General features: G+C 34.0%; 2 protein-coding genes across 2 annotated transcripts in view; both read right to left on the bottom strand.

Annotated features, from left to right (window-relative positions):
• The window catches only part of LOC106087586 (protein Wnt-10b), an 87,981-nt gene that overhangs the window by 55,264 nt on the left and 15,439 nt on the right, over positions 1 to 17,278 (bottom strand). The gene's annotated exons all lie outside the window — the stretch shown is intronic.
• LOC106087596 (uncharacterized) lies at positions 495 to 1,511 on the bottom strand. The gene is made up of 2 exons (XM_013252694.2): positions 1,403 to 1,511; positions 495 to 1,342 (listed from the first exon to the last, which is right to left on the bottom strand). Exons 1-2 carry the CDS (start codon positions 1,451 to 1,453, stop codon positions 593 to 595), a joined length of 801 nt encoding a protein of 266 aa, XP_013108148.1. The 5' UTR covers positions 1,454 to 1,511; the 3' UTR covers positions 495 to 592.

The following is a 17,278-nucleotide window of genomic DNA, read 5'->3' as shown; positions in this document are numbered from 1 at the left end:
GTCCGATATAGCCCATCTTCGAACTTAACCTGTTTATGGACAAAAAAAAAGAATCTGTGCAAAGTTTCAGCTCAATATCTCTATTTTGAAAGACTGTAGCGTGATTTCATCACACGGACGGACATGTCTAGATCGCCTTAGATTTTTACGCTGGTCAAGAATATATATACTTTATAGGGTCGGAAATGGTTATTTCGATGTGTTGCAAACGGAATGACAAAATGAAAACGTAGGGAAAAATAAAAAAAATAATTTGGGGGTTTTGAAATTTTTACACATTTTCGAAAAAATGCCGGCTTGCACATCAATGGAAGAACTTGTTCATGTATTTTAAGTTTGATTCATGCATATTATGTAAAAAATAAATTATGGATGGATTTATGAAAAAATCCTTAAATTCTGTGTAGAATAAATAAATAAATAAATTCTGTGGATGCCACCAAGGGTAGATTACAGACAGATGTACGGATTGACAGATGAAAGGCAAGTCGAACTTTGTGTCGTTTTTTTTCTTAGAACTTTATTTACTTTACTTAAACTTATAATTAACATATGTATATTTGTGTTAACAAGATTTACCAATAGACGTCTCCTAAGACATATACAAATCCATGAAGGTTACCGTTTTTCGATTTGTGGCAACTTTCACCGCATCTAAAAGTATTGATAATTTCTGATTTAAATGATTCAGACGTGAAATATCATCAAATATTTCATTAAAATACTGATGTTTGACATGATCCTCCTCATCGGAGATGTATGTGACAAATTGGCTGTGCATCTCTTCTGAGGCTTGATCGAGCCAGCCCAAAAGGTCGTGTTTGGCTTTGTGGTAGGGTTCAACCCAATCAGAGGGCAAATAGGTTTGCAAGTTTTTAGTGGATTTTCCCTTTAAGAAGTTCAACTTTTTCAGCATAATGCTGTAGTAGAATTCTCTATCGTCTAAATTATCTTCATCATCATCATCTTCGGCATTAAGAACTTTTTGCAGATTTTCAGCATAAGTTTTCAATTTGTCCCTAGGATAAACGGAATTTTGAGATTCTTGCAGCACCTGACTGACAAAGGCATGAGCGGTTCTAAGCACATGATTTAGCACTGAGTTCATTTGCTGTACAGCATAGGTGTCCAAGGGGATAGAGGGAGTTGTGGTGATTACAGTGGGAGTGCTGCTCTCCTCTACACCACCTGAATCTGTGGTGGTCTCTATAACAGTTTCGGTGATGCTAGCCGTTTCCGAGATTTCTGTTGTTTCTTCCAAGGGCTGGTTAAATTCAGTTGTTGTTGTTGGCTCGCCCAATGTTTCTTTTTCCTCAGTGTCGGCCAGGGATGCCACAGTAAGCTAAGAAGGGTTCATATTTTGAGAATATCCTTTCAATGAGATATGTTAGCTAACTCTTACTCCCATTACACACCAAAAGATTAACACTTTGAATGGCTTGTTTGACTTCATGTCGGCTGAGTTTTGGTTTAAGCACTTTGAAATTCTAAACTAGAATAAGTGGCGGGGCGAGCTTTTTCCTACGTTATGCTTATTGCCGGAATATTACGAGGCCATGTTATCAGTGTTTTTTGATTAATACTTTGGGGTAGTATTCTAAGGTTGTTTGGGGTTATTCGCAATTGTCATGTGCTGAATATTTTGTTTTTAATGATTGACACTGGCTTACAGGTTAAATTAAAATTTTGTATTCATATTTAATATGCAGTTTTTAGTTAAAAATTTTTAATCTTAAACATTTTTATATCCACCACTATAGGATGGGGGTATACTTAGCTAGTCATTCCGTTTGTAACACCTCGAAATATTGATTTACGACCCCATAAAGTATATATTTTTTTGGATCGTCTCGAAATTCTGACTCGATCTAGTCATATCCGTCCGTCCGTCTGTCGAAATCACTATAGGGGTCGAACGCGTAGAGCTAGACACTTAAAATATTGCACAGATACTTAGTTTTAATGTAAGTCATTGGTGATTGCAAATGGGCCATATCGGTTCAGATTTAGATATAGCTACCATATTAACCGATCTACCGATATGGCTTCTTGAGCCCTTGGATGCCGCAATTTTTGACCAATTTTGCACATAGTGTTCCGTTGTGACTTCCAACAACTGTGCCATGTACGGTCCAAATCGGTCAAGAACCTGATATAGCTCCCATATAAATCGACCTCTCGATGTGACTTCTTGAGCCACTGGAAGCAGCAATTTTTGTCCGATTTGGCTGAAATTTTGCACATAGTGTTCCGTCGTACCTTCCAACAACTGTGTTAAGTACCGTCCAAATGGGGCTATAACCTGATATACCTCTCATATAAACCCATCTCCCGAATTGATTTCTTCAGCCTCTGGAAGCCTCAATTATCGTCCGATTTGGCTGACCTGTTGCACATAGTGTTCTGTTATGTCACTCAAAAACTGTGACAAGTACGGTCCAAATCGGTCTATAACCAGATATAGCTCCCATATTTTAGCAGAATCCATGGTGGTAGGTTCCCAAGATTCGGCCGAAGGAGCAAAGCTATCCGCTTAAAATTTTGCATAAATACTTCTTATTAATGAAGGTCGGTTGGGATTGTAAATAGGCTATATCGGCCCATGTTTTGATACAGCTGCCATATAAACCGATCTGGGTTCTTGACTTCTTGAGCCTCTAGAGGGCGCTATTCTTATCCGGTTTGGCTGAAATTTTGCATGACGTGTTTTGTTATGACTTCCAACAACAGTGCCAAGTATAATTAAAAATGGTCCATAACCTGATATAGCTACCATATAAATCGATCTGGGGTCTTGACTTCTTTAGCCTCTAGAGGGCGCAATTCTTACCCGATTTGGTTAATATTTTGCACATTGTGTTCTGCTATGGCTTCTAAAAACTGTGTTACGTATGTTTTAAATCGGTCTATAATCTGATAGAGCTACTAATTAAACCTATCTTGGATCTTGACTTCTTGAGGGACTAGAGGGCACAATTCTTATCCGATTTGGCTGAAATTTTACATTATGTGTTTTGTAATGACGTCCAATAACTGTGGCAAGAATAGTTCAAAACGGTCCATAACCTGTTTAAATCGGTTCATAATCTGACATAGCTGCCATATAAACCGATCTCGGGTCTTGACTTTTTGAGCCTTTACAGTGCGCAATTCTCATTCGATGTGGCTGAATGCGCCAAGGCTTTTGTTATGACTTCCAACATCTGTGGCAAGTATGGTCTAAATCGATATATGGCCTGAATTGGCCTATAACCTGATAAAGCTTTAATAGGTTGGTAAATTTTATGCGTTATCCCTTGTTTGCCTATAAAGAGATACAGGGCAAAGAACTTGACGAATGCGATCCATGTTTGGGAGCATATAAGATGCGGCCCGGCAGAATTTAGCATGCTTTTGCTCATCATTTTGAATCTTTTTTGTAGTCTAGTTTTAATGACGCATTTAAATTTGATTTCATTACTTTTGATAGGGTTTTATGTGAACATCATTTGTTTTCTATTCCGTTCTCCTATTAATCTTTCGAAATGAAATGTTAGACATACTGTCAGCATGTCCAAGCCAATCGATTTGGTTTTTTTCGCTTATTTTCCAATGAAGACCTATTACGATACATTCTGTTATTTTCCCTCAGATGCCAAGATAACTGTTAGATTCTTGAGGGCAATTTTCCGACAGGTGGAGTTCTCTCACATATTGTTTTTTTTTATACCCACCGCCGTAGGATAGGGGTATATTCATTTAGTCATTCCGTTTGCAACACATCGAAATATCAATTTCTGACCCTACAAAGTATATATATTTCGGATCGTCGTAAAATTCTAAGACGATTTAACGATGACCGCGTGTCTGCCCGTCTATCTGTCTGTCCGTCCGCCTGTTGTAATAATTGATGCACTCTGGTTAATTTACTGAACGGGCAAAATCGGACCATATTTGGATATAGCTGCTATATAGACCGATTTTTCGATAAAGGGTCTAATGCCCATAAATGATTTATTTTTTATACGATTTCGCTGAAATTTGATACAGTGTGTAGTTTTAGGGCTCCCGACATCTGATTCAAATATGGTCTATATCAGACTATATTTATATACTAGCTGACTCGGGCCCGCTCCGCTGCGCCTTCTTTTACTTTATATGGAACAAAAGTTTCCTTGGAATATTTATTTTCGACAATTAAAAAGCTTTTAGTGAAATACCATGCTACGAAAATAGTATATCGCTTGTCTTCTTCGACTCCATTCTTAAAATACTTTATTTCAGCCCGATATTCTCATGATATCTGATTTAGTGGTGCTTTCAGGGGTGAGGTGGTCCCCCAGACACTTGGCCCCAAATACCCTTAATTTGAGCAACCCCAATCAGATTCGGATTCTACATTCAAATACCTTTTATTTAAGCCCCATATTCCCATGGTCAGTAAATAAGTCCTGGTTGGGGGGTGTTTTGGGGAAGGGGTGGACCCCCAGAAACATGGTCCCACAAATTACGATATCAGATTCCTATTCTACTCGCAAATACCTTTCATTTGAGTCCCATATTCCCATGATCGGTAAATATGTCCGATTTTGGGGTGTTTTGAGGCTTGGGTGGTCCCCCTAGCAGATGGTCCGACAATTGGATATCAGATACGTTTTCTAAGCATAAATATCTTTCATTTGAGTCCCATATTGTCGTGATTGGCCTAAATATATGTTTGTTAAGTTTGAGGGTGGGGCAGCCCCCCTAGGAACCCCATCCGAAATTTGGATACCAAATTTTTATTTTTAGTGTACTATATGAGAGCACACAAAATTTCGCTTAAATCGCACCACCCATCTCTGAGATCTAGTGTTTTAGAAAATTAGGGTAAGGGGGAGGGTCCGCGCCCCCTTCAGATATCAAAAAATGTAGTACCCTATTTTCACCACGGGGTCATTGTACACCATCTGTGAAAATTTCAAGAAAATCGGTTCAGCCGTTTCTGAGTCTATTAGAAACACACAAACATACAAACAAACAAACAAACAAACCTACAAACAAACACAAATTGATTTTTATATATAAAAATCTCTTTTTAGGCAAACTTAAAAGGAAATAATTGCTATGATATTGGAGCTATAATATCAAGTTATCGTCCGATTCGGACCATAATTGAACTTAATGTTGGAGACCATAGTAAAAGTCGTTGTGTAAAATTTCAGCCAATTCGAATAAAAATTGCGCCTTTTTGGGGCTCAAGAAGTAAAATAGGGAGATCGTTTTTTATGGGAGCTGTATCAGGCAATAAACCGATTCAGACCACAATTGAAACGTATGTTGAAGGTCATGAGAAAAGTCGTTGTACAAAATCTCAGCCAAATCGGATAATTATTGCGACCCCTAGAGACTCAAGAAGCTAAGATCACAGATCGGTTTATATGGCAGCTATATCAAGTTATGGGCCATTCAGAACCGTATTTTGCACAGTTGTTGGGAGTCACAAGAGAATACGTCTCGCAAATTTTCAGTCAAATCGGATAAGAATTACACTTTCTAGTAGCTCAAGAAGTCAAGATTCAAGATCGGTTTATATGGCAGCTATATCAGGTTATAGACCGATTTGAACCATACTTTGCATAGTTGCTGGAAGTCTTAACAAAACACCTCGTGCAAATTGGATAAGAGCTGCGCCCTCTAGAGGCTGAATAATTGAAGACCCCAGATTGGTTTATACGACAGCTATATCCGGTTATGAACCGATTTCAACCATACTTAGCAGAGTTGTTGGACCATACAACCATACTTAGCACAGTTGTTGTTGTTATAAAAAGTATTCGTACAAAATTTCAAGCGGCTAGCTTTAGTCCTTCGAAAGTTAGCGTGCTTTCGACAGACAGACGGCTGGACATGGCAAGATCGACTAAAAATGACAGGAAGGTCAAGAATATTTTGGGTTGCCCAAAAAGTAATTGCGGATTTTTCATATAGTCGCGGTGACAAATTTTTTCACAGCTTGTGACTCTGTAATTGCATTCTTTCTTCTATCAGTTATCAGCTGTTACTTTTAGCTTGCTTTAGAAAAAAAGTGTAAAAAAAGTATATTTGATTAAAGTTCATTCTAAGTTTTATTAAAAATGTATTTACTTTCTTTTAAAAAATCCGCAATTACTTTTTGGGCAACCCAATATATACTTTCTAGGGTCTCAGAGCAATATTTCGAGAAGTTACAAACAGAATGATGATATAAGTATACCCCCATCCTATGGTGGAGGGCATACAAATTGGCGAATTAACTTCAATGACCACACTCTTATGTATGACTGTTCTTTCGCATGCATCGGCTTTCCTAATTGAAGCAATGCCAAATGGCATTTGATTTTGTTAAATCGTTAACCTTGATTCCATGCTTAACTGCAAAGTGATTAAATCACTCACTTAACACAGCATTAAGGCGGTAAATGGCATTTTAAGTATATCAACAGATTTTCGCATGAAATGCTACTGCATTTTTATAGACAAAAGACAAGAGATATCTTGGGTTTTGGCTAAACCTCATTCTAAGAATTGCTACAGATTCCGGTCTTAATGGCGTTTATTAAAATCAAATGTTTCATTTTCAAAGCTTCTTGGTTATTTTTAGGTATACGAGATATAAAAAGTAATTAAAACAAATTTATGGCTCTGCAAATGCATTGGTAAGAAAACTTGAAAAATTTTTTGGCAGATTGTTGATTGGCACAGGCAGACAAAATGTCTCTTAAAACAATATAACCATAAAGTATTTTTTTTTTTAATGTATTTAAATTTGTTTTTGCATAAATGCACAATTTAAGATGAGTGGCGATAAAGAGCAATCAAAATTATTTCACAGTGGATGACAGACCAACAATCGGACTGCCGGTGGCACAAATTGGAGACACAGTGTTTAGGGACTGGATTATATAGGAGCTATACAAAAGATTAGAAATTTTATAGAAAACCCTCTCGAATGGTATTAAGCTAAGGCTTATCTTGAGGTAAAAGTTGAATGCTCTCAAGAATGGTGATGCTTTTTCCTTGAGGTATACTGCCATGTTATAAACTTCTCTACCAAGTGGTGTCGCTATGCGTCAAGCCGTATGGTATCGTTGTCAAGAAGGAGGTCCCTTATCATTGAGCTCAAAACTTTAATTGGATTGCACTCATTGATATGAGAGAAGTATCCCCTAGGAGGCCACCGTAGCGCAGAGGTTAACATGTTCGTCTTTAACGCTGAACGCCTGTGTTCGAATCCTGGCGAGACCATCAGAAAAAATTTTCAGCGGTGGTTTTCCCCTCCTAATGCTGGCAACATTTGTGAGGTACTATGCCATGTAAAACTTCTCTCCAAAGAGGTGTCGCACTGCGGCACACCGTTCGGACTCGGCTATAAAAATGAGGCCCCGTATCATTGAGCTTAAACTTGAATCGGACTGCACTCATTGATATATGAGAAGTTTGCCCATGTTCCTAAGAGGAATTTTCATGGGCAAAATTTGCAATTTGCATCCCCTGTTGCTTAATGGAATGTTCATGGAAAGTTTAGTAACACTGTGACTTTGTTGGAATATGTAGCTCATTTTCGTTCATTCTATCATTGTGAAATGACATATTTTTGGGTTTTAGTAGTTTAAGCCATTAACCTCAGTTTAGCATACATTCTTGTGTTTTGGGTCAAAAAAACAAAAAAAAATTATATTTCAGAGACTTACTTATGGTTAGTGTGTTCTGAAAGTAGCTGCAGTAATGAAGATCTTCAAGATATGACATGGGGATATTCTTGTCATTCAGCATAAACATAATGTGGCCATAAGGCCACACCCCAACTCATCTGCAATGTTACCCAAAAATAAAAACAACAAAAAAAAAAAAACAAAAAACACAAAACGTCCATAGAATTAGCCAAAGTTTTAAACTGGATTGCTTTTGTGTTTTGTTAACATGTTGGTATGCTCAAGGTCAAGAGGTGATCTTACATTTTCGATAAGCACCGCTTTTGATTCGGTGGTTGTGATGTGTGGCAGCGTTTATAACAACACATCATCATAAAATTCACAAATGATTCCATTCAACTCCATGAAGTACGTGCCAATTTGAAAGTGGCGTCTTAACAAACAAAACGCATGTCAAGAAATTTGTCAGATATGCTGAGAAGATTATGGCGAGTGCTGTTTTTTTTTTAGTTTCTTTTGAGCCATAGGTACCTAACTCATGCTGTACTAGTAGTGAATCTCACCTGGGGGGCTATAACGGCAACACATTTGGGCATAGAGTGTTTTTTTTTGCAGTTGAGTGATGAAAAAGAGTTCGAGGCAAATGTTTTAAACAACGTGAAAATATGTCATAAAATTATGTGCAAATTACCAAGAATTTTGATTTGAAAGATTTGGAAGTTTGACAATCTAGAAAAGAAATCAGAATAAAATTTTTGTAATGAATAGTTTAAAATGAAGTTCAAATTGAACTTTTCCTTTTTGTAGAGTTCAAGATAAAGTTATTCTAAAAAAAAATGTTTAATATTAACTTAACCCTTAAGAAAAGTTCAAAACGAACTTTTCTTTTACGAAAAGTTCAAAACGAACTTTTCTTTTACGAAAAGTTCGAAATAAACTTTTCTCTAAAGAAAGTTTCAAAATCAATTTTTAAGAGAATTTTAAATGAAAGTGATCTTTTCTCTGTATAAAATAGTTCAAAGCTAACTTTTCTCTTAAGAAAACTTTAAAATTAACTTTTCTCGATAAAAAAATTCAAAATGAACTTTCCTCTAAAAAAAGTTTAAAATTAATTTTTCTCCAAAGAAAGTTCAAAATGAATTTTTCTCCAAAAAAAAGTTCAAAGGTAACTTTTCTCTAAAATAAGTTCAAAATGAACTTTTCTCTAAAAAAATTCCAAATGAACTTTTCTCTAAAAAAAGTTCAAAATGAGCTTTCCTCTAAAAAAGTTCAAAATGAACTTTTTCCTTAAGAAAAATTGAAAATTGACGAAACTCTTTCAAGAAAATTCAAAATTAGTTTTTCTCTTAAGAAAAGTTCAAGATGAACTCTTCTCTTAAAAAAAGTTCGTAATTAACTCTTTTCTTAAGAAAAGTTCAAAATGATATTTACTCTTAAGAAAAGTAAAAATGAAAAATTAAATTTTCTCGTAAAAAAAGTTCAAAATGGAACATTCGGTTAAAAAGTTTCAAAATGAATTTTTCTCTTAAAAATTTTCGAAATTAACTTTACTCTTAAGACAAGTTCAAAATGATCTTTTCTGTTAAGAAAAGTTAAAAATTAACTTTTAGAAAATTTTAGAATCAACTTTTCTCTATAAAGAATTTATCTCTTAAGAAAGTTTAAAATGAACTTTACTCTTAAGAAAAGATTAAAATGAACGTTTTTTTTTTAAATTTTCGAAACTAACAAAATGAAATTTTTCTTAAAAAATATTCAAAATGAATTTTTATCTTAGTAAAATTCAAAATGAAAGAGTCGAAAATTAACTCTTTTCTTAAAAAAGTTAAAAATGAACATTTCTCCATAGAAAAGTTCAAAGTGAACTACTTAATTTTCCATGAACTTTCCAATAATGAACATGGGATACTTCTCTCATATCAATGAGTGCAGTCCGATTAAAGTTTAAGCTCAATCTTTAGGGGGTTCCTTTTTTATGCGGATAACCACGGCTGAAAAAAAAAACTCGAAAATTTAAAAATTCGGCAGAGCCCGGCCAGGATTCGAACCTGGGCACACGGAGCAACAGCGAGAGCCATTGCCGTTGTCTTAGCGTTCGAACCATAAATACAACTTCCAACAGATGCACAAAATCATGTGTAGTACGGAGGAAGTGTAATTTATTACAGATAGAATGTCTGTCATTACACAAAAATACATGCATTGGGAAAAGTACAGCTAATAAGCAGGGTGGTCGAGCTTGCTTAATGTGGTAATTGTATCATAGATGCGCTTTCGTTATTAATACGATTCAAATACAACATACCAACGCATGGCCCTTGAAGCCATCACACCTAATATGGTTGAAAAGTCCACTAACCAAAGACGAAACGCGTCCCATCGTGGTTAGTGTGTGATATTATCTTTAGCTTTCCTTTTCCATTTGCATCTCCGATCATTGAGCTCGTCTCGAAAGAGAAACACACAAAAATTTTAACATTTAATAATATCGCCCTAACAGACAAAAAAATAGAAATTTGGTTTTAATAGAAAATCTTGTAAAAATTTAAGTTCATTAAAAACTCCTATCAAAATTTAATTTTTAACTGAAAATTGTGCCAAACTTGATTTTCGTAGAAAAGCGTTTCGAAACTTGATTTACACTGTAAATCATGTAAAATCTTGGTTTTCTTCAAAAACCTCGTCGAAATTTAGTTTCCCAGAAAATCTCGTTGACATTTGGTTTTCGTTGTTAATCTGGTCAAAACTTGGTTGGCATAGAAACTCTAGTCAGAAATTGGCTGTCGGTGTAAACATTTCCGAAATTTGTTTTTTTTTTTTACATTCCATTGCGGCTATATACCATTTTGTTCAATGTCTTCTATTCAAAGAATAGCTCTGCAAAGAACTTTCAAAAGTAAGGCAAAATGTGTGATGTTGCTAAGAAGCATTTGAACGGCTATCCGTATCGCGATTTCTGATTCGCCAAGAATCTTCATCAGCGGAATTTGTCAATAGGATCATGGTGCTTTACAAAGCAATCCAACATCTGAATTTGAATTTGAATAGGGCTTTTAAAGACGTCTTAATTCACAAGTGCAATATAAATTTGTTTTCCATAGAAAAAATTGGGTTTCGCAAAAAAAATGTTTTTTATTGTAAATCTTGTCGAACATTGGTTGTCATAGGAAATATCGCTGAAATTTGGTTTTCATAGAAAATCTGGTTGAAATTTTACCAAAACTAGGATTTTGTAGAAATTCTCGTCGAAACTTGTATCCCCTAAGAGGTTATTAGGGGTTTCATAGAAATCTTGTCCAAAATCTGTCATAAAAAGTTTAAAGTTTTCTTATAAGAAAATTTAAATTTAATTTCCCTAATTTTTCTTTTACTTCACTTGTACAACTCCGGTAGACCCTTCTAGTGGACTGTAGTTGGATGGAATTAAATCTCCCGGAAGTGTAAGGAACCCAAATAAAAATGAAGAAAATAGGCACAGAAAATAGCTCATTTCATCAACTATGCATCTTGTTACTCTTCCTTCCCTCTCCGTTACAACTTAAATTTAAGATTAGAATGGCTTTCATTAAAATCAATTTCGTAAATTTGTCTCCTCTTTTTTTTCTGTCTTACGCACTGCAGATGCTTTGCTTTACATTCGTGCCATTCCGTCCTGGCCACAAAGGAATTTTCTTTGTTGTTATTGGTGTTATTGTTGTTGTTGAAGCAAAAACTAAACCGCACTTAAATTCAATATCTAGGGCCGAATGCCGACCGGACATTGTGATAAAAACCAAAATGTGATGTGACGATGATAATGCAACAAACAAAATGCATTTTAATTGGTTTCACAAATTCCAATGCCACAGCAGCCGCGGCGGCGGCGGCAGCAGCAGCAGCATCATCACCACCACTTCTTCTTCTTCTTCTCATTAGCCCTGCAATGCAGCTGCGTTGACAGCGGCTACAAAACCACGATAAAGATTTTAAGTCAAAGATGTAAAACGGCGATAAATGCGAAATAAGTTGTGGCTAACAGCTTCATAATCGAATCAAAGCCGACCAGCAACAACCAACCACCACCACCACCATGTGAACAAAGACAATTCCCGATCCTGTATGAGAAGTAGTGTGACTCCTTAGCCCATAAGCCTTATTATACACTGAGCGAAAAATCGTTTTCTTTTTAAATGTGTTGCTTATCTCTTCAATAGTTACTGATTTGCAGGAGCAGGATGCAATAATCTACTCTCGTTTGTTGTCGGCTGTGTTCGGGCATTTGTAGAATATAAGACAAGAGGCCCATAAAATTGATAAGCAAAATTGCTTGTCTCTGGTCTTGCGAATCTAGAGTGCAAGTGCATGCAGGGGGAGGGGGCGGGGGCTAGTGATACCAACAAAAAGGAAGGTGAATCATTTACTTGCACCACAACACTTAGGGGAAGAGATATTGAAAAGTGTTACACACGCAAGTCATGAACAGTGGTCTAAGCGGAGGAAACAATGGAAACCACATTTCGATCAGTTTTTTTTATAAAATCCAAATTTTGACACGATTTTCTATAAAATTCAATTTTCGACCATATATTCCATAAAATCTTAATTTCTATGAGATTTTCTATGAAAACAAAATTTCGTCGAGATTTTCTATGAAATCTAATTTTTGATCAGATTTTCATTGAAATCTAAATTTCCACAAAATTTTGTATGAAAACCAAATTTCGACGAGATTTTTCATAAAAACTAATAATTGACCAGACTTTCTATGAAATTCAAATTTTGACGAAATTGTATATGAAAGTTTAATTTCGACGAAATTTCCTATGAAAGTTTAATTTCGACGAGATTTTCTATGAAAACCGAATTTTAACGAGATTTTTCCGAAAAGCAAATTCCAACCAGAATTCCGAAAACTAATTTCGACTAGATTTTCAATTAAAACGCATTTTAACGAAATTTTCTCTAAAAATCGAATTTCGAAAAGATTTTCTATGGACGTTGAATTTTGATCAGATTTTCTGTGAAAATCAAATCTCAAAAAGTATTCTCTCTGAAAATCGAATTTTGACCAGATCTTTTAATAGACTAAATTATGACGGCATTCGTTATTAAAACCAAGTATCGACGATATTTTCTAATGAAAACAAAATTTCAACGAAACTTTTTATGAAAATCAATTTTCAAAGAAAAGTCGAAAACTAAATTTCGATATGAATTTTTTATGATAAACAAATTCTGATAAGTTTTTCAATGAAAACCAAATTTGGACGAAATTTTTTATAAAAACCAAATTTTGGCGGGATTTTCTATGAAAACCAAATTTTTGCAAGAATTTCTATGGTAACCAAATTTCGACAAGTTTTTCAATAGAAACCAATAGAAACCGACGAGAATTTTTATGAAAATCAAATTTCGACGAGAATTTTTGTAATTAATTTGTTTTTTCGACGACATTTTTTATGAGAATTTCATAAAAACCATATTTCAACCAGATTTCTTATGAAAATCTATTTTCAGCAAGATTATCCAAGGAGTCCAAACTGCGACAGAATTGCCATGAAAACCCTATTTCGACCAGATTTCTTATGAAAATCAAAGTTCACAGAGATTTTCTACAATCGACTTTTTGAACGAGATTTGCTGAAAACTGAATCTTGACGAGATTTTATATGGAAACCAAATTTCAAGGAAATTTTCTTTGAAAATCGAATTTCGACCAGATTATTTATTAAAACTAAATTTTGATGCATTTTTTTTTTAAATCCAACTATCGACGAGATATACTTAAGGAACCCCAATTTCGACGAGATTTTTTTTGAAAACCAATTTCAAAAGAAAAAATGTTTTCATTATACAAGTTTTTCAATGAAAGCCAAATTTCGATAAGATATTTTATGAAAACCAAATATCGACGAGATTTTCCATATTTTGACAAGATTTTTTGTGGAAACCAAATTTAGGTCAAATTTTTTATGAGAATTGGATTTAGATTTTGGATTTTGACGAGATTTTTTTCGAAAGCCAAATTTAGACGAGACGAGAATTCTTATAAAAATTACATTTCGACGAGTTTTCTTATGTAAATGAAATTTCGACGTAATTATCTATGAAATTTCATAAAAATATCGTCGAAAATATTTTTTATGAAATTTGAATTTCAACGAGATTTTGTAAAAACCCCTATATGCTGAAACCCTATGAAATCCAAATTTTAAAGAAAAGTTTTTACGAAAACAAAATTGCGATGAAAACAAGATTGCGATTCATGAAATCCAAATCTCGATGAGATTTTTTATGAAAACCAAATATTGGTCAAATTTTTTATGAAAATTGGCTTTTGACGAGATTTTTTTTATCAGAATTAAACTGCATTGAAATTTTTTTATAACATTCACATTTCGACGAGATATTCTTTAAGCTCAAATTCTGACAAAAATATCTTTGAAATCAAAATTTCGACGATATATTTTATTAAGACCAAATTTCGACGAGATCTTTTATAACATCTAAATTTGAACGAAATTTCTTATAACAACCAAATTTTGAGTAAAGTTTTTATAATAACCAAATTTCGACGGAATTTTCTATGAAAACCAAATTTCGACGGAATTTTCTATGAAAACCAAATTTCGACAAAATTTTCTATGGAAACCAAAATTTTATGAAATTTTTTCCGAAAATCAAATTGCGACTATATGTTTTATAAAAATTAAAGTCTGGTGAGATTTTTTATGAAAATAAATTATGAGGATATTTTGTAAAAACCCAAATTCCGACAAGATTATTTATAAAATCCAAATTTCAAAGAGATTTTTTTACGAAAACCAAATTTTGACGAGATTTCTAATGAAACCAAGTGTCTACGAGATTTCCTATGTCACCATATTCCAAAAAAGTTTCTTTGAAATTTGATTTGCGACTAGATTTTCTATGAAAACCAAATTTCGACGAGATTTTCTATGAAAAAAAATGTTTGGTCAAAGTTTTCTATAAAACGCAAATGTTTTCTATGAAATCCGAGGAGATTTTTTGTGAAAATTAAGTTTTGACAAGATATTCTAGAAAACCAAAATTCGACGAGATTTTCTAAAAAATAAAATTTTGATGATATTTTCTAAAAAACCGAAATTTAAACGCAATTTTCTGCGGATACCATATTTCGAGGAGATTTTTTGTAAAAATTTAATTTCGACGAAATAAGTTTAGAAAAACAAATTTCGACGAGAATTTCTACACAAAAGAAATTGAAAATTTTTTCTATAAAATTTTAATGTTGACGAGATTTTCTGTGAATTCCAAATTTGACGAGATTCTTTACTAAAACCAAATTTCAACAAGATTTTCTATGAAATCCAAAATTTGACAAAATTTTTTTTGAAAATCAAACTTTGACAAGATTTTCTATGAAAAAGCAATTTTGACAAGATTTTCTAGGAAACTCAAATTTCGACAAGATTTTGTACGAGACCCTAATTTGAACGAGATATTCTTCGAAAATCATATTCCGAGTAGAATTTTGGTGAAGATTAAATTTCGACGAGATGTTTTTAGAAAACCAAATGTCGACGAGATTTTGTGTGAAATCCAAATTTGACGAGAATTTTTATTAGAATCAAAAATTTGACAAGATTTTCTATGAAATCCAAATTTCGACGAAATATTTTATGGATACCAAATTTCGGCAATATTGTATGAAATAATAATTATTACCATATTTTCCAAAAAAATTAATTTCGACAAGATTTTCTGTGAAATCCAAATTTCAACAATTTTTTTCTTTGAAAATCAAATTTTGACATGATTTTCTATGAAAACGATATTTCGGCGAACGTTTGAACAATATTTTCTAGGAAAACCATATTCTGACGAAATATGGTTTTCCTTGTCAGCTGGACGGACAAACCCAAATTTGGACGAAATTTTTTAGCAAAACCAAAATTCGACGAGATTTTCTATGAAAACCAAATTCCGAAGAGACTTTTTACAAAAACTAAATTCCGATGAGACTTTTTATAAAAATCAAATCATGACAATATATATTCGAATCCTAAAATTTTAAAAGATTTTTTATGAAAATAAAATTCCGACAACATTTTTTATGAAAATTCGAATTTCGACGAGAAAAGCGAATTTTGCCGAAATTTTTTACAAAAATATAATATCAACCAGATTTTCTATGAAATCTAAATTTCCACAAAATTTTCTATAAAAATTATTTAGAAATATTTTGACCAAATTTTTTCTAAATATTTTCCAGAAAAATTAAAAATTTATAAAATTTTACACAAACTCAAGTCTGAAGAATTTTTCTATGAAAAAAATTCTTATTTAGACTAAGATTCAAATTTCTTTGAAATTTAATTTTGGAAAAAAATTTTTATGAAAAATAAATATCAACATATATTTTCTATTAAAATTAAGTGGGACAAAAATATTCCATGAATTATTGTTTAAAATCATGAAATCTCTTTAAACCCCCGTTCGTTCGTTGCATGGCTAATGCATATGCTGATGAAGACAATGATGGTGACGGCGACGAGTACGACGACGATTGTTGATGGGGATGTTGATACACAAATGAAACGTGTTCCGGAATGGTTGGTGTTGCTGCTGGTGCTGGCTGGCCAAACGATGCTTTTGGTGGTGTTGGCCAAAAAATCAACATTTTTAAGCGATCGATAATTGATCGCTTATAAATTTATCGATGGATGATGGTGAAATAACCAGAGTCGTTTGCATTTAAAAGCCAAAGTGAATGAGTGCATCATCTCTGCAATATCAGGAGACCAACATGAATGGATGGGATGAGTGTACATAATGGCCCAGATAGTCCATGGATGGGATGATGATGATGCGACTACGATTGTGTTAAATTGTGGCGCTTATCAGCACAAGAATGTATTTGAGATAAGAGCCAGTAGATGGGACGATCGAAGAAAAGCATTGCATGGCATGCACTTTATGGGCCACAAGGAAAGTGTATCATCATTGAACGCCCCATCGAAAGAGCCATCAGGCCATTGAGAGCGCTTGAATCGTAGCTAATCTCGTGATAATGCCGCCACGGTGGTAATTTAACTTTGTAAAGCTATTAACGTTCCATTAAATATTGAATGGGCCAGAATGAACGCTGCGTTTCTTTTTTTGCTGATTCGGGTTTGGCTTTTTTTTTGTGTATGGATAACATGCGAAAATTATGAAAAAATTACCTTTTTTGCAAAATATTTCCCACGGTTTTTAAGGCTATACCACAACAACAACAACTAAAAGCATAAGGAGCGAGAGAGCAGAAATCCTTTCTGGCCAATGAATGTCAGTCAGTTTGAGTTGTTGCCATAGTCGTCTTGGGCCTGTGCAAAATAGTTTTGCCCAGTTTCTTTGTCTTCGCAATGATGGAATGCTGACATCTTGGCTGCAAAGCCTTTGGTGGAGCTTCGAAGCGCCTTAATCAAATGAACCGCGAAACTCTCCATATATTGTGGTTTTTGTTTGCTTTTTGTTGTTGTTTTGAGTCGATTTCTTGGAGTTTTGCTTGTGGTGGTGCTACCCTATTTCGAAACGTCTTACTTTGATTTGTTGCTGAGAGATGATTGTCTACTTTTTTCTAAAATATCCACCAAACAGACCGGCACCATAATTTATGATTG

Source organism: Stomoxys calcitrans, chromosome 3 (assembly GCF_963082655.1).
Source record: "Stomoxys calcitrans chromosome 3, idStoCalc2.1, whole genome shotgun sequence".
Classification (NCBI taxonomy): domain Eukaryota; kingdom Metazoa; phylum Arthropoda; class Insecta; order Diptera; family Muscidae; genus Stomoxys; species Stomoxys calcitrans.
The sequence above is the reverse complement of the archived record's forward strand: the minus strand, read 5'-3'. Positions and strand labels throughout refer to the sequence as shown.